General features: G+C 38.0%; 1 protein-coding gene across 4 annotated transcripts in view; it reads left to right on the forward strand.

Moving 5' to 3' along the window:
• NLN (neurolysin) overlaps positions 1 to 22,330 on the forward strand; it is a 90,499-nt gene extending 68,169 nt beyond the window's left edge. For 2 of the 4 annotated variants that reach the window (XM_033111168.1, XM_033111170.1), the window contains exons 10-13: positions 9,483 to 9,669; positions 9,998 to 10,126; positions 11,349 to 11,485; positions 20,430 to 22,330. In XM_033111168.1, coding sequence (XP_032967059.1) covers positions 9,483 to 9,669; positions 9,998 to 10,126; positions 11,349 to 11,485; positions 20,430 to 20,564 — 588 coding nt within the window. In that variant the 3' untranslated portion in view covers positions 20,565 to 22,330. Of the gene's footprint in view, positions 1 to 9,482; positions 9,670 to 9,997; positions 10,127 to 11,348; positions 11,486 to 14,181; positions 14,688 to 20,429 lie in introns of those variants that run through there. The other 2 variants (XM_033111169.1, XM_033111167.1) reach the window with 2 other exon arrangements.
• Positions 22,331 to 26,907: the final 4,577 nt, after the last annotated feature.

Consider the following 26,907-nt stretch of genomic DNA (forward strand, 5'->3'; position numbering starts at 1 on the left):
GACATGTCTCACAGGTCTGGAGGTTGAAAGTCCAAGATCAAGGTGCTAGCAGATTTGGCATCTGGTGAGCACCTGCTTTATTGTTCAGAGATGGTGCCTTCCTACTGTGTTCTTCACATGGTAGAATAAATGAGGGATATCCATGGGACCCCTTTTGTAAGGGCACTAATCCCATTCATGAGGGCCCCACCTTCATGACCTAATCACCTCCCAAAAGCCTCACCTCCTACCATCACATTGATTTCAACATATGAATTATGGGGGTGGGGGAAGGGCCACAAACATTCCGTCGAAAGCACCAGTGGTGAGATGATTTTCCAAAACGGTGAACACCTCTTGGAAAACTTCCAAATAAAACAGTAATCTTACGTTGATTTACAGCGTTGATCCCAGCAGTTAGTGACTTGAAAATTAAAAGTGTTTTTTTGCAAAAATATGTGCAATGGAGTTAGTTTCGAGGTTCTCTTAATTATAGGTTTTTCATTTATTTAAATGTCCAGCAGGACATATGAATGACATGTAGAATATGGGACAGTTTTTGTTGTCCTAACGTGTGCAGTTCAGTCCTGGATATCCAGCATCCCTAGCCCCCAGAGTAGCTTCTAATCATTATAATAGCCAAAAATGTCCCCACTCATTTCCAAAATACTACTATCACCTTTGTTAAAAAAAAACCTGTTAGTTCTTTCAACATTTTATCTTTACATCATAGAGCTTCCATATATTATTTTTAAAAACTGGGGGATTGGATATGAATCTGTTCAGATAATTAAGTCCTGATATACTGATGTAACCATTTCTACCCTCTCTTTAATCCAAGGAAAAGAAATCTTTCAGGATAACGTAAATTTTCTTTCTTAGATAATTTTCATTCTCACAGCAATAGGGTTCCTGAAATACTTATTTTCCATCAGTATCCTTGCTATGGTTGATGTTTTCTTTAATTAAGATAAATCTAGTTTATATTTTTCTAAAATATTTTTATGAATGATTTAGAAAAGTCAAATAATTTTCTTAATTTCAGACTTATGGGATATAACTTAGATTTTCCAAGATCTAGTAATGAATTTATACATAGATAAATAATGGCCTGCTTTTAGAACGTGGACTTAGCTTTTTGGGATCTAAGGACCCTATGAAAATCTGATTTAAACTGTGGCTACCTCTTCCAGAAAAATGTACATACACTCGTACAGGCAGCTTTACATGGAATTCCAGAGGGCTCACAGAGCCCTTGAAGCTGAGACCGTAATAAATTCCAAGAACTCCTGGGTTATAGCAGTTTTCCCCTTATTTGGATATTATCAGCTAATGATGTCACAAGGACATAATTTGGTATCTTAATCACATTTAGTAACAGTGATTCTCAAATAAGGTTTTCAGTTCTCTAGATACGTGTTCTTGTTTTCAGACACAGTCCTTGTGTAACCTTAATAGCATATGCTTATCATATGTTCATAGTACAGTTCTCCATGACTCTGTGTTGTTCTCATTATTTTGTATATTACCTTTGATCCTTTGTGATAGCCACTTTGGTACTGGAAAATACTATCTTTATACTATGTCATTTTAGAACTGTTTGACTCATGATTCTATTATAAATAAATACAGATATATTTCACTCAGTAGTTTGTTGTCTTGACAATGTAGACTATATTCAAGTCTTAGAGTTTGCCGTATTCATGAACACACATGTATCACACAGATGAACAGTGTGTTAGTACAATCCCTTGCTCGGTCATCTCCGCACAAGGTGATCTTTGAAAAATCTCTTATTTGTCTGTTAATCTTTTCAAATGTCCTGTAACATTTTAAGAACTAAAGGTAATCATACCTGGAACCAGTGGCCACTACTTTTGTCTTAAAATAGGCATAGACCTACATATTTGCAGCTTTATAATAATTTCAAAACCTTGTTTACTGACCGAAACTGGATAGTGTGAGTAAGGAGTTTAATAGCATCCATGTCCGGTAGTACTTGTGAGGTCAGTACTTGTACTCACCTAGGAAATGCCTAGCGAATGAAAAAGTTGCCATACATATGCGTATTTAGTAGATGGTTTCCATGTATCGCAGCTCGGGGTTTGAATTCTCCACTGGGGCAGCTTGCAACTGTGATAACCAGAAAAGCTCATTGGAGCTTGTCACAGTGGTGTTTAAATGTTCGGCAGGAACATCCAGATTTCACACATATAGATGCGCTAGTTCAGTATGCCTGCCATGTCTCTCAGGAGGCGTTTCACTCATGTTCTCATGTGTGCACTACAGGGAAGGTAATTTTGAAGATAGCCATCAACACGTCCTATCTCTAGTGGCTGTTCCTGTTTCGTGGCTTTATTGTGGTTTCGACTCTCAGTCATCACTGGCCTTTTGAACTTGGGTAGAAAAGAAAGAGTCTTGCTTGTTAACAGCCTCCATTGTGATGCCTGTGTTGGATTGTGCCTGCAGAGCCGTAATCAGTTTTGGACTGTTCGAGATTATTTGAAAGCAACACGTTAGCATCACCGTAAAGCCTGAGTAATTACAAAATGAAAGGGCTGTAAAAAAAATTAAAATCAATGAAAGGGATGGAGGGACAGAAAAACTTCAAATTAGGTGATTTCAAATAATCTGTTAATTTTGTCAAAAGACTAATAGAGTATCGTGTCTGCTATAAATGTGTTGAGTTAGATCCTGTTATAAATAAATATATCCCAGAGCGGTCAGGAAGGCACCCTGGTTTGATGACAAGAGCACTAGATTAAAAATCATTCGTGTATTGGTGGGTCTGGCTGTGTGACCTGTGGCAAGTTATTCAACCTCCTTTGAACCATCTCATTTTTCTTATTCTTAAAATGGGGATAACAACAGTTCTTATACCTACTTCTCTGGGCTGCTGGTGAGATTAAATAGTGTGTGAAAAGGTACTTGGGAAAGCATAAAGTGCCATACATATTTGAAGTATTCTTGTAACTGTGCTTATATGTAATTCAACCCGCCAGGGATCAATAAGTAGTACACAAGTCATAATTTAAGAGAGGAAAACATTGCCATAAGGCAAAGTACTGTCATTTAAGAAAATTCACAAATGCTACCTACCCTCAGGGGATTTGGGGTGAAGGTCTATGGAAGATGATTGGAAACCATCAGGTTTGTGTTTGTTTTTGTTTTGTTTTAATGATTGCTGCCTACTTAGAAGGTGATTCCTGAAGCTTGAGCAGAATGAACAGTTTAGAGTAAAGTAAGTCCTCACTTAATATCTTCCACAGGTTCTGCGACTTTAAGAGAAATGATGTATAATGAAACCAATTTTACCAAGGCTAACTGATATAAACAAGAGTTAATTCCTATGACATCTTAATAATGTTATAACAAAATGATGCTGAACAAAATAACGGCGTTATTTGAGGACCTGCTGTATTGGGATTGGTGGGAGATTACTTGAAGAGAAATGCGGGCATGTTTATCATCAGCATTAACATCAAAGAATAGATACTTGAGGCAGCGGGACAGGTTTGGTCAGACCAGCCAAAACCACACCTGGTCAGGCAAACTGACAAGACTATGAATAACAGCAGCCAAGATGTACTGAGCACTTTCCATATGCCTGGTACTCTATTCCGTGCCTTACATTCATTAATTAGTTTTGTCCTTACAGTGTCCTCTGAAGTAGATTTACCAGTCTGTTTCTATTATTCTACTATTATTTTTCTCCATTTCCAAATGGAAAAAATTGAAACTTTAGAAAGGTTCAATGATTTGTCCAGAGTCTGACCATCATGCTCTTCACGACTCTTGCTTATAACCATTCTTAGCCCTCTCAATCCATGCGCTGGAGACAGTAGTACTCTGTCCTGTGGTCTGCATTTGGTAGACGGATTTTTTTCTTCTAAGTTTCTTAAATGGCATTCCCTCTAAATCAAGCTCATGCAAGCTGGTGTGGAATAAGAGAGTGTAGAGAATTCCACATATCCCTCAGTATAAGCTGACCTCTTCGGTTTCAGCCTCGATAACACAGTAAACATCTATCCACAATCTTGGAGCCTCTGCTCTCTACCCCCAACCCTGTATGCTGTTATAGTTTCCAGGGTCAGTGTTACAAGGGATTTCTTTCAGGATCTCATTTTTATTTTATTTATTGTGTTTATTTGTTTATATATAATACATACACAGCATATCTACGTAGAATAAATGCTAAAGTCACAAACCCAATATGATGATCTATGCATTGTTTATTTCTGTTTGGGGACAAGCTATTTGTTTCATTTACTTGTATTTTTAACTTTTTTTTAATAATTAGAAAAATATTTTTAAAAGAGAAAGAAATGTTTAGTTGATTTCTTAGAGACAAAGTTATTGATCATCTAGTGTGTCTGACATGTTACCCTAGATGTGGTAGGATAGGGTTCAAAAGATACTGAATGTTTAGAGTTTAGTTTGAAGACATGAAATGTAAAATTTTAAAAATTAAAAACAATGTTATTAAGTAAAATGATGCAAATATTTATTAAATATTGAAAGATGACAGAGTAAGTAGTGAGGTGATGCTGAGTTGAAGGCTGAGAGGTCAGGTCAAGTACGATAATATTTGGGCCGGCCCGGTGGCTCAGGCGGTTGGAGCTCCATGCTCCTAACTCTGAAGGCTGCCGGTTCGATTCCCACATGGGCCAGTGGGCTCTCAACCACAAGGTTGCCAGTTCAATTCCTCGAGTCTCGCAAGGGATGGTGGGCAGCGCCCCCTGCAACTAAGACTGAACACAGCACCTTGAGCTGAGCTGCTGCTAAGCTCCTGGATGGCTCAGTTGGTTGGAGCGCATCCTCTCAACCACAAGGTTGCCGGTTCAACTCCCGCAAGGGATGGTGGGCAGTGCCCCCTGCAACTAGCAACGGCAACTGGACCTGGAGCTGAGCTGTGCCCTCCACAACTAAGACTGAAAGGACAACTTGAAGCTGAATGGCACCCTCCACAACCAGGATTGAAAGGACAACAATTTGACTTGGGGGAAAAAAAAAGTCCTGGAAGTACACACTGTTCCCCAATAAAGTCCTGTTCCCCTTCCCCAATAAAATCTTTAAAAAAAAAGTATGATAATATTTAAGTTTGAGTCTTCCAATAGAAGCATTCTCCTCACAGCTTCATTTATTTCACACATATTTATTGACCATCTACAACTTTCTGGGCAGATGCTGGATTTTGGAGATGCAGTGGTGAATAAGGCATGTATACTCCCTAACCTTCTTAGCATCTGAGTTTGAATAAGACTTTTATTTCTTTTCATCTGAAAAGAAGCGATTTCTATATAAGAAGTAGTAGTCAGGAAGGTATAGCCATTTGAGGGTAAGTGTATGAAGATGCAGTATTCAAGACTCCGGCAGATTACGTGTTGTTTCACATGTCTTTAGAATGATGGTGGTAATACTGACCTGTTGAACTATAAGGCTGTTGTAAAACTTAATAAGGATGTTAACCGTGTTATTCAGGTTCTATTACTATTATTACTTCCGGTGATAATTCCAGGCATATGTGACGTGGAAACTATGACCTTTAACCCTCTATTTATGACAAAGCCTAGGAGACAGTAGCACTTTTTTTAATGCCTTGTTATATAAACTTTTCCATCATCCCTGGATTTAAGGGTAGATTAGACAGGTCAGGATATGGAATGACTGTGAAGAAATCAATAGGGGTTCACCTCAGACAGCCAAGGTCAGTCCTCCTGAGGCCTGTTCATTTTCCTAAACACAATACACTTACAGATTTCAGCAAATGCCTTTTCTTTGAGTTGGGATTTGCTATCATGAAAATAACACTTTAGTTGTAACTACTAAATGCAACAGGCCTCTTAATTAGAAAAAGCCCATAGGACTTTGGTCTTTAAATACAACAAAAGCTCACATGAGTTTTTGAGCTGTAGTTTATATAACGTTGCTCCAGCTCTCACTGTGTTGTATGAATTAAGAAGTTACTCTCTGCAGCACCAAGTCATCTTTTATAAAAATCTATAACAGTATATTTTAGGCATCCTATTGCCTGTTTAAAAAGATAATGAAGAAAAATCTCATAGTTTTACACAACTTTCTTCCTCTCAAGAACTTCTAACCAAATAGGAATCTAAGTTGATATTGTTTTCTAGGCTTTTGTTGTCAAAATATTTCCTGCAGCAAAAATGCCCTAAAACTTTTTGAAGTGTCACTTGCAAAATCATTTGTTAATTTACTTCGTGTTTATTTTACACTACTGTGCTTTATCTGGGAAGTATATTAGCATCAATAGTTACTATACCTCATAAGCTGCTATATTCAACACCTTGAAATTTTTCATATTGAAAACTATATCAAGTATTTTTTTGGGGTTCTTTGGAATCTACAGTTTAAAGCTGGGGAGGGGTAGTTGCTGGCTAGTCCACAGTGAGTAATAAGCCGCAGGCAAGCTGTTCTGCCTGTCAGGCCCCGAGAGGCTGCTGGGTCCTAAAATTTGCCCGGGGTTTCTGTGTAGACAAGGCAGTGGCAGACTGTGGATTCCTTCGTCTTTAAAATTTAGTTGTTTGCTGGAAATCTAGCTTTTGAATTTTGTAGGTTCTTTGTCCTCCTCATTTGAAACATATTTAAATGATATTGCCCAGAGGGCATACAGAGAAACAGAGCATGACTAACTTTCGGGAAATTAGTAAGCAGTAGAGTTATTTTTAGCTTTTACTCCTTGCAAACATTTCCTTTTGTTCTTTGGAAGACATTGTTGATTTGTTCATTCATTTGCTCTGCTCTTTCCCCTACTACAAGACGACTTAGATAGCATAAGTCCTCTCTTCTCTACTCTGAGTGTCATAACTGTGTTAATTCTTATTTTATTCAATTTTAACTCATGAGTTATTCATTTGTTTGGTTTTTTTCTAGCTTCTGAAACACTCCTTCGCCCACCACCAAACACACACACGCATTTGGTGGTTATTTGGGATGGTTTTCCCCCTCATCTGCAAACACTGCCTGAAAAATACACAAGCAGAGTATGCAAAATTTATATTTTTGTCAAAATATTGTAATTGATGGTGTGATTTTGTTTTTATTTTATTTTTTCTGTACTTATTTTAAAACAATAATCGTTAGAAAATCATGCACTTTGTATTACAGAATCCGAAGTCTAGGATAGATGGTTACCAAGGCTGGTTTTTACTCCTCAACTTCATGTTTGGTCTTTGAAAAATCTTCCAGAACATAGAGGAAGTCAGATTTCTACAGAAACACACTAAAACCACATTTTTACTCTTCACATAAAGGCAAATTTGATATAAGACTTTTCTACTTTAGATCCCTTCCTAGAGTATTTAGTCACTTTGTGACAATGTAATTTAACATTTTCTTTTACCTTTTTTTTCAATTTTCTATAAGATGGAGAGGCATTGTAGCATTTGAGGTTAAAATTGTGGGTTCTGGAGTCAGACCACATGGTTTCAAATCCTACTTCTACTGTTAATCTAGGTGTGCCTCAATTTCCTTATCTCAAAAATAGAGATTACAGTATTTACTGAATAAATTGTTTTGGAATTTAAATCAGGTGATCCATGTAAAGGATCTAGCATAATGCCTGATACAGTAAATTCTCCATAGATGTTACCTGTTATGATTATTGTATAAGTTTGTTGTATTGAAATGTAGGATGTAGTTATTTTAGAAGATTATATCCCAGAAAGAGGCAAAGTGTTTCGTTTTCTGGAACGCTTGCCTCTTTTCCTGTGAGAATTTTGTGTTGGGATGTCCTCCAGGACAGGTGATCCAGTCCAGCGCCTAGTAATTTCAGTTTCCCTTGGCTCTTCAGTATTTGAAGCGCCTCATATCTAGAATCAGCACAATTGTAATGGGAAGTCAAGCAAAACATTTTTTTGCATCAAGAGAGGGAGGCAGAATGTGAGATGGCGTTGACATCTGTGTCTCTGCCCCGGGCCAAAAGCAGAACGGTTATTTGCTGCTGATTTGGCATCCCATCTGCTCCCTTTCTTTTTTCTTTCCCTTGTCTGTAGAGCCCCGGGGATGATGAAGTTAGGAAGAGAAGTTTGGATGTAAAGCATCTGAAGAGGGAAACAGGACAAAGGTTCAGGGAAAGACAACAGAATGGTCACCCCCTTTTTGCAGGTGACCTAGCTGGGTAAATGCTCCGTCTCCTTTGCCAATAACAATGTTACAGAAGTTTTTTGGATGATGTGAACATTAAAAAATACCAGCCTGTTCTAATGAATTCTCATCTTTCTGCTCAAGAGCTTTTCTGATATCTGATTCAACAATTTACTAAACTTTCCTTTAAAAAAATAACAAAACCAAAAAAAAAATCCACATTTTTTTAAACTCTTAGCCCAGACCCTCAGAATAAGTCCTTTATTTTTACAAGGTGTCAACAAAAGAAATACCCAAACCTGTAGGAATTTTTGTGAGAGTTTATTTGAGCCAAGCTAAGGACATGCCAGGAAGCAAGATCTCAAATGCTCCAGCAAATGACAGTTCTGCAGTTTGTTTTATACGTCTGGAATTAATAGAAAAGTAGGGAAGATTACATGAAGGTGGGAGAAAGCAAAGCTGGGAAATATCTGTGATTGGATTACAAGACAGTTCATTAGATACTGTGTTCTCTTGCTGGTGGTCTTCTGAGAGGTCTAAATAAGAAATATTTCAAAGGTATATTAACCTAGATGCACAAAAACAATTGACAGAACTCACTTAAGGCAACAATAACCTTTTACTAGGGATGTGATTAGGGAAGGCCTGGCACATGACTACCCACCCACCATGACCTGCCCAGTTAGGAATTCATGATCAGATCACCCTATGAGGTTACTTTCGGTCATTGACTTCTTAGAGTGCCCCTTTTTCATTCACAGAGGGGTACTTTGACTTATGAGTATATGCTTTGTTTATCTTTTCCTTTAGCTACATTTATCTCACCCCACTTGCCAACTAATATATAGCCTTAACTCTCACTGAAGTGGCTTCTCCTTTTAAGGTAACATCTTCTGCCCAACCTGACAGGTACAACTCAGGCTTTCTACAAACAGGGTTATCTTAGAACCACTTAATTAAAAGTTTAAAACACAAAACATCACACACACACAAAGGATATCTGTCTGTAGTATTGTAACTTAACTCTAAGTGAGTTTGATTAAAACTTGAGTAGTTTAAGTAGCAGAGATAAATCAGCTTAGAAACCCGTAGAAAAATCAGTTTATGCTGATTTATTTTTCAATTTGATTCCTGGATAATTGCTCCAAGTTTGATTAGGATTCAAAGAATTAAAATATTACTTTAATATTGATTATTTGTGGGGTGTTTTTCATGCTGCTAGGCAGCTGTGTTTTATTTTCATTTAAGTTTGAGGTTTTCTAACCTTCATTCAAAGGAGCAGTTGACTCTGATTCTGACTGACGTTTTAGAGAATCTTAATTGCAATTCATCACATATTTGGTTTCCATTCAGTGTGTGTTTGTTTTTTTTTAAAGCCATCTATGCTTACTTTCTAGACTGATTTTGCACGATTTAGTGGAACAAATGTGGAAACTGACTTTGTAGAGGTGCCATCACAGATGCTTGAAAATTGGGTGTGGGACATTGATTCCCTCCGAAGACTATCAAAACATTATAAAGATGGAAGACCGATTATGGATGATCTGCTTGAAAAACTTGTTGCTTCTAGACTGGTCAACACAGGTATGACTTGTAATTTTAGAAAAGGAAAATAAATTTGAATTACTTAATAGAGAATTGCGGGCATCTTCTTCTATGGAACTAGTTCTCCTTTAATAATGATAGTATCCCAAAAGTGCTAATGTGGGAAGACCGCTGAATATAATACTGAACTCTGGGATTACGTCCAAGAAAAAAACTACATCTCACTTTAAATTTTAAATGAGATGTCTTGCTGCTCCCATTTTTGTAACAAGTACTACAGGAATCAGTTTTGAAATCTATGATCTTGTGATATTAGAACACACAGTTCTCTTCTACAAAACATGCCCAAACATTCTTATGTTATTAGGTCTTCTGACTTTACGCCAGATTGTTTTGAGCAAAGTTGATCAGTCTCTCCATACCGATGCGTCGCTGGATGCTGCAAGTGAATATGCCAAATATTGCACAGAAATTTTAGGCGTTGCAGCTACTCCAGGTGGGTAAATACTATGGCTTGAGTTTATTTCTCCTGTGCAGTACAGGGTATTCTCCTCACACTGCCAGGAAAGGTAAGCATTTGTCAGGTAGATTACCTAATGTATTTTCTTTCTCGTTTCTGTAATCAGGCCATGACTTTCAGATGATCATACTCTGGCCATATGAGTTACCCTGTCCAAATGTGCTTGAAGGAAAGGTGGCTCCAGCTTTGCAGCATTTTAGTGTAATCAAGCGTGAGCAATTGGCCTCCACCCCAGAGCCCAGAAAGCCATTCACATTTGGCAGCACCCGCCTGGGTTCTCCCTCCCTGTATGCACCACGACTTCCCAATGATTTCAGTAAGAAACTGCCAGAAGGCGCCAGTGCAGAGAGAAAGCACAAACTTATGCCTTGTTTCGGATTCTGTTAAGGCAGTTTGACTTAACAGTTTCTAACCTTATATTTGTGAGATTCATGTGGGTGTGTGGATAGCTGCACAGATGTGTGTTTACATTTATATTTATATGTTTGAAGCCAACATATAGTTGTAAGTATATGTAATTGGTAAGGTGACTTTTTTTCCCACCAAGGAAGTTGTTATTGAAAGGAATCATTCACATTTATAGAGATAACAAAGGTCAGAATAGGCAGTAGAGTCTATCTAGGGCTTCACTTTTCTTGTGTGCTCTGTTCATAGTAAACCCTACAGCAACTTTGTGCCTCAGGCCACTTTGACAAAATCCTTTTTTAAAGTAGCTGTAAAGGTAGATTGAATTAGGAAACTCTTTCTAGCTTTTCAAGTAAAGAGTTCTTTTTCAGTAATTATGAATGTAAAATAAGTGCCTTTCTGACACACTATTTAGATATATAGATGTGTGACAAAGAATAGGCTTAATATTAGAGTATTTGTAAGATACAGTACATTATGTGTGTAAGGGATAAGAAAGGACTGAGGGAATCTGAAATACTGAGACATCTGATGGGTGTGGACAAAGCCTCTGAAACTATGGTTAGGCATTCCAGAGCTTAGGGCCGAAACCAGCTCTGAGGTTGAGCCATCTCAGGAGAGAAGTTTGTAAACATCTTGACCAAGGGCACACAGAAACCTTGGGTGTACTAGAGGTGAAATCCTATCACTCTCTCCTCCCCCCCTGGGCTCCCTGTAGGGAAACCTGAGCTAGCAGATAACCTGGTAATTAACTTTGGCCATGACATTGATTGAAGTGTATCTTTCTTTAAAGGTACAAATATGCCAGCTACTTTTGGACATTTGGCAGGAGGATATGATGGCCAATATTATGGCTATCTTTGGAGTGAAGTATTTTCCATGGATATGTTTTACAGCTGTTTTAAAAAAGAAGGGATAATGAATCCAGAGGTATTGTATTTTTTTCCTCCTTTTGTTAATTTCGTAGTTGCTCCTTCCCCTTTTACTCCCAGATTTTAGAGTAAGAGGTTTGGTAACAGCTTTTAATTTTTAACTTTAAAGTCTTGAATCTTCTTAAATCGTACATCAAGTTGTAGTGTACAAACGATTAATTCTGTAAGTTTAAAAAAAACCCTGCATTTTCTCGCTTATTAACATTCCAGTATATTGCATAATTAAAATTCAAAGCTTTGTTTATGCATTTGAGCATTTATAGCTGCTAGTTTTGACATGCACCATACAATGTTTTAGTTTTATAGAAGATTGGGAAAGAAAACTAAACTCCTTCCTGATATAAATGGTTTGTTTATGTTTTGATATTCTCTACACACTTTCCTTATACATTTTCTGTGGGAGCCACCCTTTTTCTGTGGCTGGCATACCCCACCTACTGCATAGTTTGTAACCTAAATGCCTTTAAGTAATTTAAGCTGCTTCATTAACCTGAGCCATTCCTTTCTGTGTATAGCGAATGGACTGCCAGGTGGCTGCCAGCCAACCTTCCTGAGTTACAGTCCCCTGTCTCCACTCTTGTTGAAGACTCAGCTGTCAGATTATTTCTAGGGCTAGTGCATTTTCCCGTGTGTTTTTCATTCTGTTTGATTCAGAAATTAGAACAAATTATCAAAATCAGGCTCTCTGTGCTTATTTCAACCAACTGATTTGTTCCTCGAACTTCATATTTCTGGATTGCATAGTGCCCTACACATATGCACTGAAATACATTGATGTAATTTAGACTACCATCCCTCCCCCAATCAAAAAAAAAAAAAAACATACACAAAAAACAAAAAAAACCATCTCCACAGTACCTACATTCTATACGAAACTTTCTAATCACTCCGTCTTCCATCCCACCCTACCCAGACTATTAGTTCCCTTTAAGTCTCCTTCCATTCCCTGGCCAACTCATTTACAATGGTTAACCACTTCTCATAAATATCCTGACCTCTACATGACCTTCAGCCAGTGCCGAGCCCTGGATTCCTCCATCATGTCATTTAGAGATGGTGCCCTTGGGATTCAGAATGTTCCGGAGAAGATCATATGACTCCATTAACATACCCAACTACAAAGTCATGCTGTCCAACCTCAACTGGATACCCAGTGTTACTCTGCAGTCATGTTCCACTTCCCTGGTTGAGTTCCCTGGGTCCCACCACCTCTGTTTTCTCTGGGCAGATGATTTTTACTAAGAAAATTAAGATCACTGAGCACAAGTACCTTCATCTTTGTTATTCTTTCTATACATCAATGCTTATCTTCTTTCCTCCTGCCTCAGAGGAGATGTCTCTAATACCAAGCCTTCCTCGTTTGCCATCTTGGAAAAAAACTGGGGTTATTGCTGTTGGTTCTGATAATCTCATTGCTCCTACTCAGGTGTTCTTCCTTTCACAGTCTAATTTCTTAGTGTAAGAAACAATCTTTGCAAACCTCTGTTTCCTGGTTTTTGCTTCCATCAACTAAGCTGGAAAATTATCCTCTCTCCAACGTTACCACTGATGACCCAATCGTCAACTTCCAAAGGCCCTGATCTACCTTTTTTGTTTTTTCTATTTCTTACTTCTTGTTATTCCTCTCTTTGTTCACAGCCCTGAGGTTCGCAATCAGATTCCTTCCTTACCTCCCAGAACTCCCTGTGTGTCAGCCAAATTTCTGGGTTCCTGTAGATCTTTCCATCTTCACAAATTTATTCATTTTATTTCTTCCACCTAAAATGTACACCTTCCTTGTCTATTATTCTCAGAAACCCTTCCGTTCTTAAAAGCTCTTCTCAAGTGGCCAGTCATTTATGAAGTCTTCCAAATCATCCAAACCAAAAGTGACCTTTCCATCCTCTAAACAGAAAAGTGGACTTGGGCTTGGGGGAAAGGCTTCAGTAAGCTTTTTCTTATGTCTGGAATGTTTAACGTAACTATCAAGCAAAGTAAAAAACATCAGATTATAAAATACTATATACCAGAGGATGCATTTTTTTTTTTTTATTGGGGAATATTGGGGAACAGCATGTTTCTCTAGGGCCCATCAGCTCCAAGTCATTGTCCTTCCATCTAGTTGTGGAGGGCACAGCTCAGCGCCAAGTCCAGTCGCCATTTTCAATCTTTAGTTGCAGGGGGCACAGCCCACCATCCCATGCGGGAATTGAACCGGCAACCTTGTGTTGAGAGCTCGCGCTTTAACCATCTGAGCCATCCGGCCGCCCCTCTGGAAGTTCAATGGCAGCTCGTTATCTTCAATCTAGTTGTGGAGGGCCCAGCTCACTGGCCCATGTGGGAGTCGAACCGGCAACCCCATGTTCAGAGGCCACGCTCTAACCAACTGAGCCATCCGGCCACCCCGCAAATTTTTATTTTAAAACATATGTGTAGGGGAAAAGTACATCAAAATGTTGTCAATTGTTATCTTTGGGTGGTAAAGTTCTGAATGATTATTAAATATTTTTCTGTACCTTTTATGTAGCTTTTTCTTATTTTTACGTAGAGTATGTATTATTGTAGAAATTGGAAAACAATGTTTGAAGAAGCACAAAGTCTCAGTATATAAAGGCATGATTATGACCTCTTATGGCTCTTACCAGTTGGTGAGGATTCCTGGCATAAGTGCTACAGTACTTCTTTCAATGAAGCCTCATTCATCTCCTCTTCCAGCTGCCAAGGTTAACAGCCCAGGTACAAAGTACTGATCCCAGTGGATCCCACGAAAGGAACTTGCAAGTCCAGCAGAAGCAACACTGCCATTATGTTTCTATGTACTTCCTACTATTCTCCAGCTTCACAGTTTGGCAGGGAGCCAGACTACTCATAATTTAAACAAAGGAATTGGGTTGAACTTGGAGAAAACAAGATTACCAACTACTTGGACTTGTTTACTTGTGATATTAAAACAGTTTTCAGTTTTACTAAAATTCTGGATCCAACAGTGCTGTATATTATTGCTCGTCTTATGACATGAAGCTGGCTTTAATCCCTTTTTTTCTTTCTTATCAAATACTCTGGAATAACATGTCATTTATTGCTCCCCTGCTGTCATGACAATAGTGAATGTGGCTCCAGTGACCAAAGAGAGTCCCTTTGCGCCTCACCCTCACACTCTTTTATGGCAGATACTGGAACAGCTTTTTAAATAGACATTTTATCTCCTCCTACCGTGTACTGTCTGTTTGGTTTGGTGGCGGGTTTTCTTTGGTTTGTTTTTGTTTTTTTAGAAATGTTTGCACTAAAATAACACCCAATTTACAAAATTCAAATATCACTTATTAAAAATTAATACTTTGGAATAACAATCCTATTCTACAAAAAAACTTAGGTCATTCTTACAACTATGTTGTGATGAAGAGAAAGAATTTTTATGGTATAAAGAGAAAGAATTTTTATGGTATAAAGAGAAAGAGTTTTTATGTTGTGATGAAGAGAAAGAATTTTTATGGCTTCAGATCAAATACTGTATTTGATCTGAAATCACGAGAATCGGAGCAATCCCAATATGTCATGCAGACTTCATTGTCTCAAGGCCTTCATCTTCCCTAGTGTGTTTGGATCATTTTAAGATAGCAGGATGGGCTTTCAAGGAGTCAGTGCCTGCTATTCTTCGTCGCCACGCTCTGAAAGATCCTGTATTGTGGACATTATTGGTCATGGTCATTGGGATCAGCAAAAGAACATCCCGAGGCCTTCTCACCGTAACCTCTTGCCATCCTGCAAAGCCCAGCGTCTGTTCTGAGAACCATTCCACTTCTTAGCAAGTAGAACTGGAGAACGTGTGTCACTCACCTGGGAAAACAGCAATAGGAAGGATCAAATGTAAACCTCTAGCCTGCTGCATACCAAATGGTAGCAATAGAATATTCTGTGGTACAATTGTTTCCATTCTGTTTGTGAGGGTTTTTATGAAAGTGTCAGAACTGGCCATGTACCTATAATAGCCTAAAAGTTTGCTACCTCTGGTTTTATATATTCTTCATAGTAAGTAGATACAATAGCTTAACGGTTTAATTAGTTTGTTAAATATTATCTAAAGTCTGTTTCTAGTGGATTATAGAGAAGTCTCATTATCAGACATATCTTTTACTTCTCCAGGTGATCCCTTAAATATTTGGGAAAAGGATCTGCTTGGGATTAACACTTTTGCAGCAAGTTATAAGAGCTCGTTAAGGATAGCTTTAACGTCGCCAACTATAGTTTCAAAATCCAGCAGCTAATCACAGGGTTGAAAAAATGGGGTATTTAACTAGGGCCATTTCTTTTTATAAGGCAACTTCATTGTGGGAAATTTTCCTAAGAGGTAATAAACATTGTGGATTCAAAGGCAATTATATTATTAAGCTAGAATAATCTTTTTTGCATTAGAGAAATTGCTAAGCTTTGTGTTTTCCATCAATGAAGGAGAAACAACAACCAAACATCACTGCTGAAAGGAATACCAAGAAATTCAAGATAAAGTATAACCATTATATTTTAACATAGAATGTCTTAAGGAAGTAGTTACATTTTACATGCAATAACAGACAGAAACATGAAGAATCTTGGTTAAACCTGAAAAAGAATTACCTGACAGAGAATGCGTAATGTAAAGCTAAGTATTCTAGTGCTTTTCAAACAGAATCCGAGGTCCAATTCCTGCTATAATACATTGTCAAGGGAGAATATGAAATTTCCTGTTTTGACGGGCCTTACAAATGGATTAACTTCTGCTTCAGCTCTCCTGTCCTAACCACCCCAAAGCTGATTTTTCTTACACTTCAACCTTTTCTAACAGACTTAGATTGTGCCTGATTTAAAGGACAAGGAAGGAAATAGGATTGATTTCCAACCTACTTCTTGAATATTTACAAGGCCAGACCTTCTAACTCTTGAATCCCAATCAGCTGAAAGCGGTTTTTCTTCCTTTGTATTCTTACAGCCCTTCTTTGTGTTTCTCTTAGTCCTAATAATCTACCTTGTTAATTGTCTACTTCTTTATCTCGCCTCCTAGATCCTAAGGCCCTGTAATGGAAACTGTTTTATTCATCTTTGTGTTTGTCCTCTGCTTCAAAACTGTTACATTTCATTATCACTGTTACAAATGGGGACCTCTGGACCTAACTGGTAGCTCCTCCCCTCCTTCCATCTGCTTCCATTCCTCTACCACCCTAGTGCATACTACTACCCAGGGTACCTTTTTCCTCCCATCTCCTCCCTCCCCTTAAATAAAGATTTATCCTTCTATCCTCACAAATTGAAACTTTGCCTAAGGTTCCCAGAAGGCCTCTTCTAATCGAGTGAAGATTCCCACCACTCTTCTAATTTTCATCGCCCTGACTACCAGCACCAGTCTTTTCACTCTCTCCCTCCTTCGTTGTTGTCAAAGGTGTTCTTTTTCCACCCACCTCTCTCTCCACCTTCATAGAAAACAAAGGGTGTGCTGTCGGGAAGGCGTTGACAGATAGGCTGTGGAAGGAAAGGTTTCAAAGTCCACTTTGAAAGCAGGCTGGTGCGCCTGCTAGGTGCCCCGTCCTTGGGTGAATGCTCTCTGCCCTGCGGCCTGTTACTCAGTGTAGGAAGGAGGCAACTCTGGCTCTACTCCCCAGAGTCAATCACAATGAGGAGGAAGTGGGGAGGGCTGGGAGGCGGTGGGAACATGCATGTGCTGCTTCAGAGATGCCAGAGATAGCAGGAGACCCGATCTGTTTCCTATTCATATGTTCTCATTATTGATAGATGATGGACAGCCTTCATTCACATAGTTATGATTGCTCTTAAAGTATTACCTCAAATAAAAGATACATATTCTTAGATAAAATGAGTGCCTTGTCTCTCCTACTTAATAGTCCCACTGAATTATATATTCTATTTCATACTAATAGTGGAGGTACAGTCTCTTGTGCTTTTTTCTTTCTTTTTTCTTTCTTTCTTTTTTCTTCTTTTTTTTTAGCACTATTAGGAGACAAAAGTAATTTTAAAGAAATACCAAACCAGGAATGTATTTGTTTCCCAGAAATGTTTAGGAGAAACTGAACTTAGGGGCAGTGTGAGAGAAAAGGAAATGAAAGGAGTGAAAGATGACTAAGATTTATTGAATACCACTATACGTGCCAGGTATTATGGTAGGGAGTAGGCAATGTGCTGAAATCATCACCTCTAATTCCCCATCAACTGAGTGAGGGAGGCATATTCCCAATGAACAGGTAAGGAAACCAAGGCCCAGGATCACATAGCTGAGGATGAAGCCAAGATTCAAACCTGGCCTGACTCCAGAACGCCTGATCTTGCTTTAGAGATCTTGCACAATTGCCAAAAGATACGCTCTAATCTTCCAGAATGAAAAACCACAGAGGTGGTTGATGGTGATTTTCCTTCATAGAATAGGTAACAGGAGCTCTTACTATGTGCAGATCCTCCTGAAGGATTTTTTTAGCATGAAAAATTTTAGTTATTGTCTTAGAGCTTCCATTTCTTTCTTTCTTCGAAGTTCAAGTTTCTTTACTATATAAACAAAGCAGAACAACTTATGACAAAGAGTCCTTCACCTGTGGCATATGTCTGCCAGGCCATGTTCTCTCCCCCACAGAGGCTGGTACCTTCCTAAGACACAAAAATTTCACTTAATTTTTTTTTTTTTTTTAAGAAAAGCAAGATCCTATTACCAAAACGAGTCTTAAACTCTTCTCCAAACTTCATTGCAAAGGAAATGAAACTATTAAAAGGCCATTGCTCTGTAATTCAGGAAATTGAATCAACTTGTTTGGAGCTCTGAGCGGAGGGGGCCTAGAGCTGTACTGAGCCCCATATTGTGAGACTAAACAGGGGCCTGCTCTGACTGGCTTGCCCATTCGGAAGAAGCATGAGCTGACTTTTCATAACACCACGCAGCTACATAGCTCATCAAAGACTTGCTTTTCTTTACCACCTAAAACTACAGATCCCTGTACAAGATGAGGATACTTGGTCAGACGTCAGCATTTTGGGTGATTTAATTTTTACTTTAGATTTTCCTGAATAGTCCTGTGTTTCTATAATGAAATTATTTTTAATAAATAAAAGATTCTCAGATCGTGAGCATTAAGGATTTCGGCAGATAAATATTAGTTACTGAGATTAAATGATGGGTACATGAGAGTTCATGATATTTTCTTTGCTATTAGTAAATATTTAAAATTTTTCCATAATAAAGGGATTAAATTATTTTTTATGATTCTGCAGATAAACTTAATTCACCTTGTCTAAGTTCTTCCTATACTGCTACCCTCAGACAATATAGTCTTTCATTACCTTTCTTCTCCCCACTAATTTAACACTGGTCACATTTAGACACATTGGGTAGCGAGTGAAAGGGAAAGGAGGTAAACTGTGATTGGGCTGAAGAGCTCTGACCTGCTACTTCCTAGAATAATAACGTCTGTGACAAGAACAGCCATCACGCACATTTTAGATTCTAGGTTGACAGCCACTTGTGGCTATTCAGCACTTGAAATGTGACTAGTGCAACTGAAGAATTGAGATGCGCCGCAAATGTAAAAAACACATTTGAGGCTTGCAACAACAAATAAATCGCAATAATTTTTTTATATTGATGCATATGGAAATAATATGGTAGATATACTGGTTTAAATAAAATAGTTTATTAAAATTAATTTCACCTGCTTTTTCAAATGTGATTATTAGAAAATTTTAAGCTATGTATGTGGCTCACATTCTGTTTCTATTTGTCAAACTCTATTGCCCTAGAGTTTATGAGAAGTTAACTTTGTGTGGCTAATTATTTACTCCTGATTTGGGCCCAGACTGTAAAGTTAGATGTTAGCCTGTGGGTGATTAATAAGTGGCAGATGATATCTGTTTATAACCAAAAGATAACCCCAAAAGTTTTAATTTTATGACCCTGTAGAAAATTAAATAGGTTTGTATCTAGCTTGGTAGATTCCATTCATCCACGTTTTATTTTCCTGAACAGTTTGACTAGACTGATCTCTGATGGTTGTACCAAGCAGAATCATTGTTACAAGTCAAAAGTTGTATTACTTTTGTCTCTGGAAATTCTCTAGCTGTTCTTGTATTCAGAAAGGCTCTTAGTCCTATTGATCAAATGATATAATAGCTATAAATTTAGGAGTATTACTCTGTGAACTATTTCTTTTACGTTTGTATTTAGAATTATGCTTCACTGAACTGTCTTGCCTTGCTTTCCTAAAAGAATGCTGAAAAGGAAGTGAAAATATTGAATAACACTGATATTGAATTACAATTCTTTTCTTTCACTTTATCTGCTCCTATGTTAATGTAAATAAAGACAGCGAAACTGTGATATGTTTTAGAATTACAGATCTGGTCCTCAAAGAACACTTGACAAAGGTCCTCATTCCCAGCGTTGGGACACAGAAATGTCTTACCCTGCACCATGGGACTGTGGTGTTGTCCTATGCCCCCCTCCCCCGCCACCCTCTCCCAAGGAATAGGGTTTTTTTATGAGCCCCTCATAAAAACAGATCAGAAGCCATGTGGGCCATAGATGTGCCACTATTTCCAGGTACACGGAACCCCTCCTTGTGGCCTTCTTGAACACTTGCTTTGTGAACCCTTTTGAAATCCCATTTAAAAGGGCGTAACAAATAGGAAGCTGTTCTGTATTCCATTTGCTTATTTCTTGTGCGTCTGTTTGCTCACATTGTCATTTCACTGCTGAGAATCAAGACAAGACAGTAATAAAGGGAAGTGTAGGAGACTGGAGGTCTAAGCTCAGATCTCTTAGCTACCAAAATAAATAAATACCACAGCACCGCAGGCCCAGCACAAGAGAACATCCAGACAGAATGAAGCTGAAGTCCCTTTTTCTTTACCCCTTCCCCTTTCTCTTTTGCATCTAGAGATTTGGAAAACTGCTATAACCGTGAATTATTAGGCATGATGTTTTATTTTATTAGGTTGGAATGAAATACAGAAACCTAATCCTGAAACCTGGGGGATCTCTGGACGGCATGGACATGCTCCAGAATTTCTTGGAACGTGAGCCAAACCAAAAGGCGTTCTTAATGAGCAGAGGCCTGCACACTCCGTAGGCTGGGGCTCTTTGGTAGCCATCCACGTCTGGAGGACAAGTCGACACCACCATGTGTCACTGGCCTGGAAACTGAAGGGAGTTTTGCAAGTGAAAATTTAGATTTCTATTGACTGCCTTTTGTTGTTTGAGTTGAAAACTTACACAGATGTAAATGGAATTATAAATACTGTGACCTAAGAAGAGGCCCATTCGAAAATAATTGTACTATAAAATTTCATAAAAATAGATTTGATTTTTTTTATAAAAGTTTCATATGAATGTAATTTGATTTTTTTGTACTCTTGTAATCTAGATAATATAATGTAAGAAGGCTCAGAATTTTTAAATTGAATCATATACATTACATAATTTGATCCTTCTTATATCATGCAGTTTTATACTTGGGATTTCTGGACATAAATGAATCACCATATTCCTCTGGTAAATATTTTCTGGGAGCTCTGCATTAACTTTGACTCTGTCTCACAGTCAAGTGTGACCTCTTTGCCTACATACCTCAGGACCAGGGGAATATGCCTCAGCAATGCATTTATCGTTGAGTTTCAGGTCGCGTGATTTCCAACTTTCTGCCACGCTTAAATTATGTTCCTCCATTTGGGTTTGTCTTTTCTGTCTAACATCCAGTCAAAGGGTACCAAACAGTATGAGTTTTAACTGAACTAGCCCAATGTGCATTGCAAGTTTTTGTATGTTGTATTAGAGGTTCCCTTCCACCTCAGCATACAAGATTGTCAGTCTTTTGGCATATTTGCCAATAAGAACACTAAGGAAGTGTATCTCTTCTTCGGTTTCTAAGAAGTGGTGAGACTTGACCTCCTCCCAAAGTGGCAGGTACACATGTCACAAATGGCTATTTAGAGAGCTGAAGCTGATGCAGAGCATAAGAGTTCAGAACCTCCAGAAGAGTGGGTTCTGAACAGAAGCTCTTTAGGACAGCTGCTCCCAAGTGTTACACATGTGCTTAAACTCAGCCACAGGGAGGTGGCTCTTCAGTAGTCTGTTTGGTCTGGTGATTTTTATTTGAAGTGAACCTTGGGGATCTCTCTTCAACTAAATATGGGCCTGAATTCCAATTCTGCAGCAGACCAGTAAACTCACAGTACTTATTTTTCCTCTAGGCGTCTACACAATAAGAAAACTACAACTGGACAAGAAAACTTTTTAAATGAAAAAACAAAAAATCAAACTTTGAATGTACTCTGCATAAGTCTTCCAGTTGTTTCCCACTCGGTACCTGAGGTATGACTTCACTGGCCACAGACAAAATGAAAACCTTTCTGTTCTCTAATCCAGATGGAATTTGTGCTAAATAAAAAATATATATATTATGCTGCACAATAAAATTACAGACAGCAGGAAAAATCAAGAGCTTTGGTGACACAGAAGAAAATTCAAGATGGTTATTGTCAAGCAAACAGCTTAAACATCCACATGAAATCTTACCCTCCTTACTGAGGTAATTGCCTGGCCCTTCTTTCCCCCACATTCACTCAAGGTCACTGCCTCTGGTCCCCAAAGCTCTTTTTTTGGTCCTAGCAACCTGTGTACTTTTCTCATATCTTTTTCCCCCCGAGACTGTTCTGTTTTCTAATTTCAGACAAAAACTCTCTTCAGCTTTTTCTATTGCCTAGTGTGTCTCCTTAACAATAACTTTATCATTTTAAATCTTATTTCACATGGAAAAACTAATACTTGCTGTGAAAAAGGCTGCACGCAATAAAGTTGCATTATTATTATCCATGAGAACGAACTTAAACATTTCTTTCGTACGTTAATGTGAAAACTGAAATGCATAAGAGAGCAAAAGCTCTGTGATATGCTTTTTATTTAGGGTCCATAACTAATATTTAAAATCTACCAAGGAAAAGCCACAAAATCAAGTACCCAAAAATATTCTCTACCATAATTCAAAACTAAGGACTTACTTTTTGAAGCCTTTTTGAATGTGGCCATCCATCTGCTTGTTCTTTTTTTCCAGATCAGAGCATAGAGTGTTGGTGAGGCACTCTGAAGGGTGGATAACTATAAAAATTGTCATTGGACAACCTACACTTCAGATTTATGGACTGAGTCACATGTAATAAAATCTCTCTTGGTTATTGATCCAGAAGATTTAGGCTTGTTTCAGGTTTGGGGGAAGGCATCAGTACGTTGCTAAGGGCAAGTTCTTAGTCATTTTATATTAATATATAGTAGACGTGATGCCGAAGGATTTAACTTTAAGATGCCACAGAGAAGAGAAAGAAAAGTCCTGATGTTATACCACCTAATACAGATTTTTGTTCCTCTAAGAGAAACGTTGTTTGTTCCCTAAAATAACAAGATTATCTTCAAGAGTTGTTCACGCCTGTCTTGCCTTCCTAAAACTAATATGATGAAAAATGGATATCTGTAGCTCTTTTGATTTGACAAACTGCATGATGTAAGAGACCAAAATAGAGAAAATAGTTCTTTAAAAAAATTGATCCGATCTGTACTTATACTTTGTATTTGGCTTAACTAGTAGAGAATGACTTAACTTTCTCCTTTACTGTTTTGCCTTTAACCTTTGTGTATGAAGGTGTATAGTAATCCTGCCTCCTCCGTGGGTCAGCTGCTTTGTTTATGACCATTTTTCATTTTTTTCATTTCTATCATGCACAAGAATTTGACATGTTCTTAAGGAAATGGCGTTAAAATACTAACCCCCCAAATTGGGTTTAGGCATAGTTAACTGAGCCCCACGGAGTGCTAAAAGAGAAACCCTGTTTCATCTGACTAGATGCAATGACCAAGGCTTCTTTCTTCCCTCAACACAACATTATTACAGTTACGCGTCTCCCATCTGAAATTGGACAGCCTCTCAAAATTGAATATGCCTTCTCTTATGAATATTTGGTGAGAATAAAGGCAAAAAAAGACATACATGCTTCCATTTTCCTTGAAACAGTCAATGTCCAAAGTATATTTTTTCAGTCATCCTTAATGGAGAAATGCCACTGAAACAGTGATCTAGTACCAACTATATCAAAGCAAAAAACAAAGGTTACAAAATCTAAATACTATATCAATGTAGTCTTTTCCAACATACCCACAATAACACTATAGATGGAGACTTTGTAAAACATTTTTTGAAAAATTGAGATAATCAGCACAGCCCCTCACATACCTCTCTCCAGTAAGTGATTCTTGAGTTTTTATTTGGTTGAATTTACCTCGTTGTTTCCTTTCCAGATAAAGTACAGGTCCAGTGAATCTGGTCCTGTGTGTGTGTACAAGAAAAGGGAAGAGGTGAACACGAACACGACACTGCATCTCTTGTTTCTGCTCGCATGAGCTGACACACATTTTAGGTGCTTATTTCAAAGCACCTGGAGGCTCACCTAAAAATTAACTACCATGGTAAAATGTCTCTAGCATTTGTCGTCAGAGAAATTATATGGCTTAAAGACTGGTTTAAAGGCACAATGTTCACTGAATCCAAAAAGACACTTGACATCTCTGTTGACATCTTTGTGGCTATGATGAGGTTACGACTGGGTAATTGTTAGCCAGGTGGATTCCTAGCTATGGAAACAACCTAAGAGAGTTGAATAATGATTCACATTAAACGGGGGGAAATTTTTAGTCCTTTGGGTGAACACACGAAAAAGTCCATAGAAAGTATTTTCAAATTTATAAAGGGCAAGAATGGTTAAATGCGATGACATTATGATTTAAAATTATTTCAGTGCTGAGACAAATTTAAGGTGAAATTGGGCACGTTCCATTGCCAAAGTAAAAGGAGGGGAAACCTGACTCGATAGTGGTACTCAGGAAAAAAGACCTGGCAGTTTTATTTGACCACATTCTAACATAAGCCCACAGTACAGCACACCTGGGGAGGACAGTAGGAGAGAATGAAAGCCTTATAAGAGTGTATTCATGGAAGAATGTCCAGGTCAAAAGAATAATCCCTCTGGACTTCAGTGTGGTAAGATCAATCACAGCTAGAATATCATGTTCTGTTCTAGGTGTCACATTTTAAGTAGACTGGCCAAGTATTACAGTGTTTGGAAGAGTCAACAGGAGGGTGATGACCTTGAAAATACTTCTCGAGAAATGCATAAAAGAATTAGGGAAGTTCCATCAAGAGACAAATTCAGAAATATAAATAGCTCTTTTCAAATCCTTGAATGATAGGGGAGAAAGAATAGGATAATTCTGAGAAATGGTTGGAAAATATAAGGAGGCTTTAGTTCAGTAGGAGGAAGCAGTTTCTAATAATTATTGTTGATTACAGATGCATTCTGCTACTACCGTTAATGAGTATTCAAACCAAACCTGTGGCTGCCAGGAGTGTTTTTACAAAGGCGATTCATTCTTGGAGTAGAATTCCTACCAGATCAGCTTTGAGGTCTCCTCCAGAGTTTAAGATGCAACAAATAGATGATCATCAGCAAAATGTTACCCAGGTGAAAGAAACATTTACATGCTGGATCTTAGAAATGACATTTAGATGGTTGCAGCTCCCTCATACTGCAGGATTATAGTTCAAGCATTGTGTTTTAAGCATTAACTTACTCCTCATCTGTGATCAACCAGTGCTTATCTAGAGGTTACTATCAGTCTTCTGATGGGTAATGTGGTAACTGCAGATGAGAGCTTAACAGTCCTATAGGACCATAATAAAGCCAAAAACTCTTATAGAATGAATAAAGGTTCATTTTCTTCCTTTATAGAATTTACAGTTGCTCTCTGCCCGTTCCCCCCACCACTGTCTTCATCACACATATACAGGAGGCAAAATGTAACTCAAATACCCAGTTGAGTATGCACCACACTGTGATGTCTTCAAGTCATGGTTTCCGTCCCGTTCTCCACAGGCCTTGAATCATAATGAATAGTCCATAAGTATTTGTTAAGTAAGCTTACCTCCTTTAAAATTACCTTTTGCTATAAGGATGCATTTTTCTACAATAACTGCAAAATGTCTCATTTATAAATGGATCTAAAACTACATAGATACATTCTTTCTACACCTTCTATGGAAGGGGCCCTTCTCCTTAGTGTTCTGGAAGAGTTTGTATGAGGTGGATGAAAGAAGTGTGCTTTTTGTAAAAGAAAAAGTGGGAGGTGGGTATGTTTCTAAAGATCACTTCTCTCTCTGATTCTATATTCTAAACCTAGGAATTCCTTAATCTGGAATCTGTGTTATCCTAGAAGATCTAGGAAAGGGGGAGAGAAAGCAGATGTCCATGATTGCCCTGAAATTATATTGCAATTTTTGTGTACACAGATATGTGCATTTCTTCTAGGGAAAGGATTCCTAGCATTAATCAGAAAAATTTAAGAACTGCTGTCTTAAACAATTTGTTTTCAAACTTTTGGTTTTGGATTCCATTTGAAGGCTATAAAGTGTCCATTATCTATCAGGCATTGTGTTTGCCACTGAGGATACAAAAATGACTAACAACCCTGAACCTAAGCTGATCACAGTGTAATGAGGAAGGCAAGTGATAAGTTCGTTGAGATAAAGTATAAAACAAAGGTATGTATAAAAAGCTTTTGTGTTGTTTTCCCCCACACTGGCTGCCCACTGTCCAATGAAAGCTCTGTGCCACACAATTTTAAGATGACCATTGCCACTTGACACCACAGACTTATTTCTAACAAAATGGTTGATTTTCTCTTTTCAGCAGGTCAACAGTGGGAATAAATGGTGTTCTTCCATCTTTGTTATATCCAGGAGTTTCTTAGACCCTGTAGTTAAAGAACTCACAAGCGAGAGATGAAAATATTCACTTTAACCATTTGCATGCATTGTGATCAAATGACTATAAAATTCTAGCTTTAAGAGGAATGATGTGGGACTCTTTTGACCTGGTAAGTAGAATATACCCAAGAGGCGTTGGTGCATCCTATAAATCTAGAAAACAGGCTGTTACGATGACCATTGAGCTATTTAGAGATGGTCCAGAATTAGTCAAGATTCCTTCTTTCCATCTCTCATCAGTGTCAATAATTTTCCATTACTACTAATAAAAACTAAAGGAAAAGCACCTAACTCTTCAATCCCTTGCTACCTATTATTTGTAACTTCCCTATATAGCAACGACTTAAGCAGATAATAAAAAACAAAAAACTTCGGAGTTCCAGGTTTTATGACAAAGACTGGAACTGGACTTTGAACGTACACCCCATAAGTTATGTAAAGGTACAGTAATTTATTTCGTCAATCTTCTGTTGATGAACCTTTAAGACATTTTCACTCATTGAATATTACAAACAGTGCTGCCAAGATTATCTTTGTGAATATTTTTTTTTCCACATCTGTCAGCTTATCTGTTAAATAACTGTCTCTTTTCTGTTAAATAATTCTC

Source organism: Rhinolophus ferrumequinum, chromosome 7, assembly GCF_004115265.2.
Source record: "Rhinolophus ferrumequinum isolate MPI-CBG mRhiFer1 chromosome 7, mRhiFer1_v1.p, whole genome shotgun sequence".
Taxonomy (NCBI): domain Eukaryota; kingdom Metazoa; phylum Chordata; class Mammalia; order Chiroptera; family Rhinolophidae; genus Rhinolophus; species Rhinolophus ferrumequinum.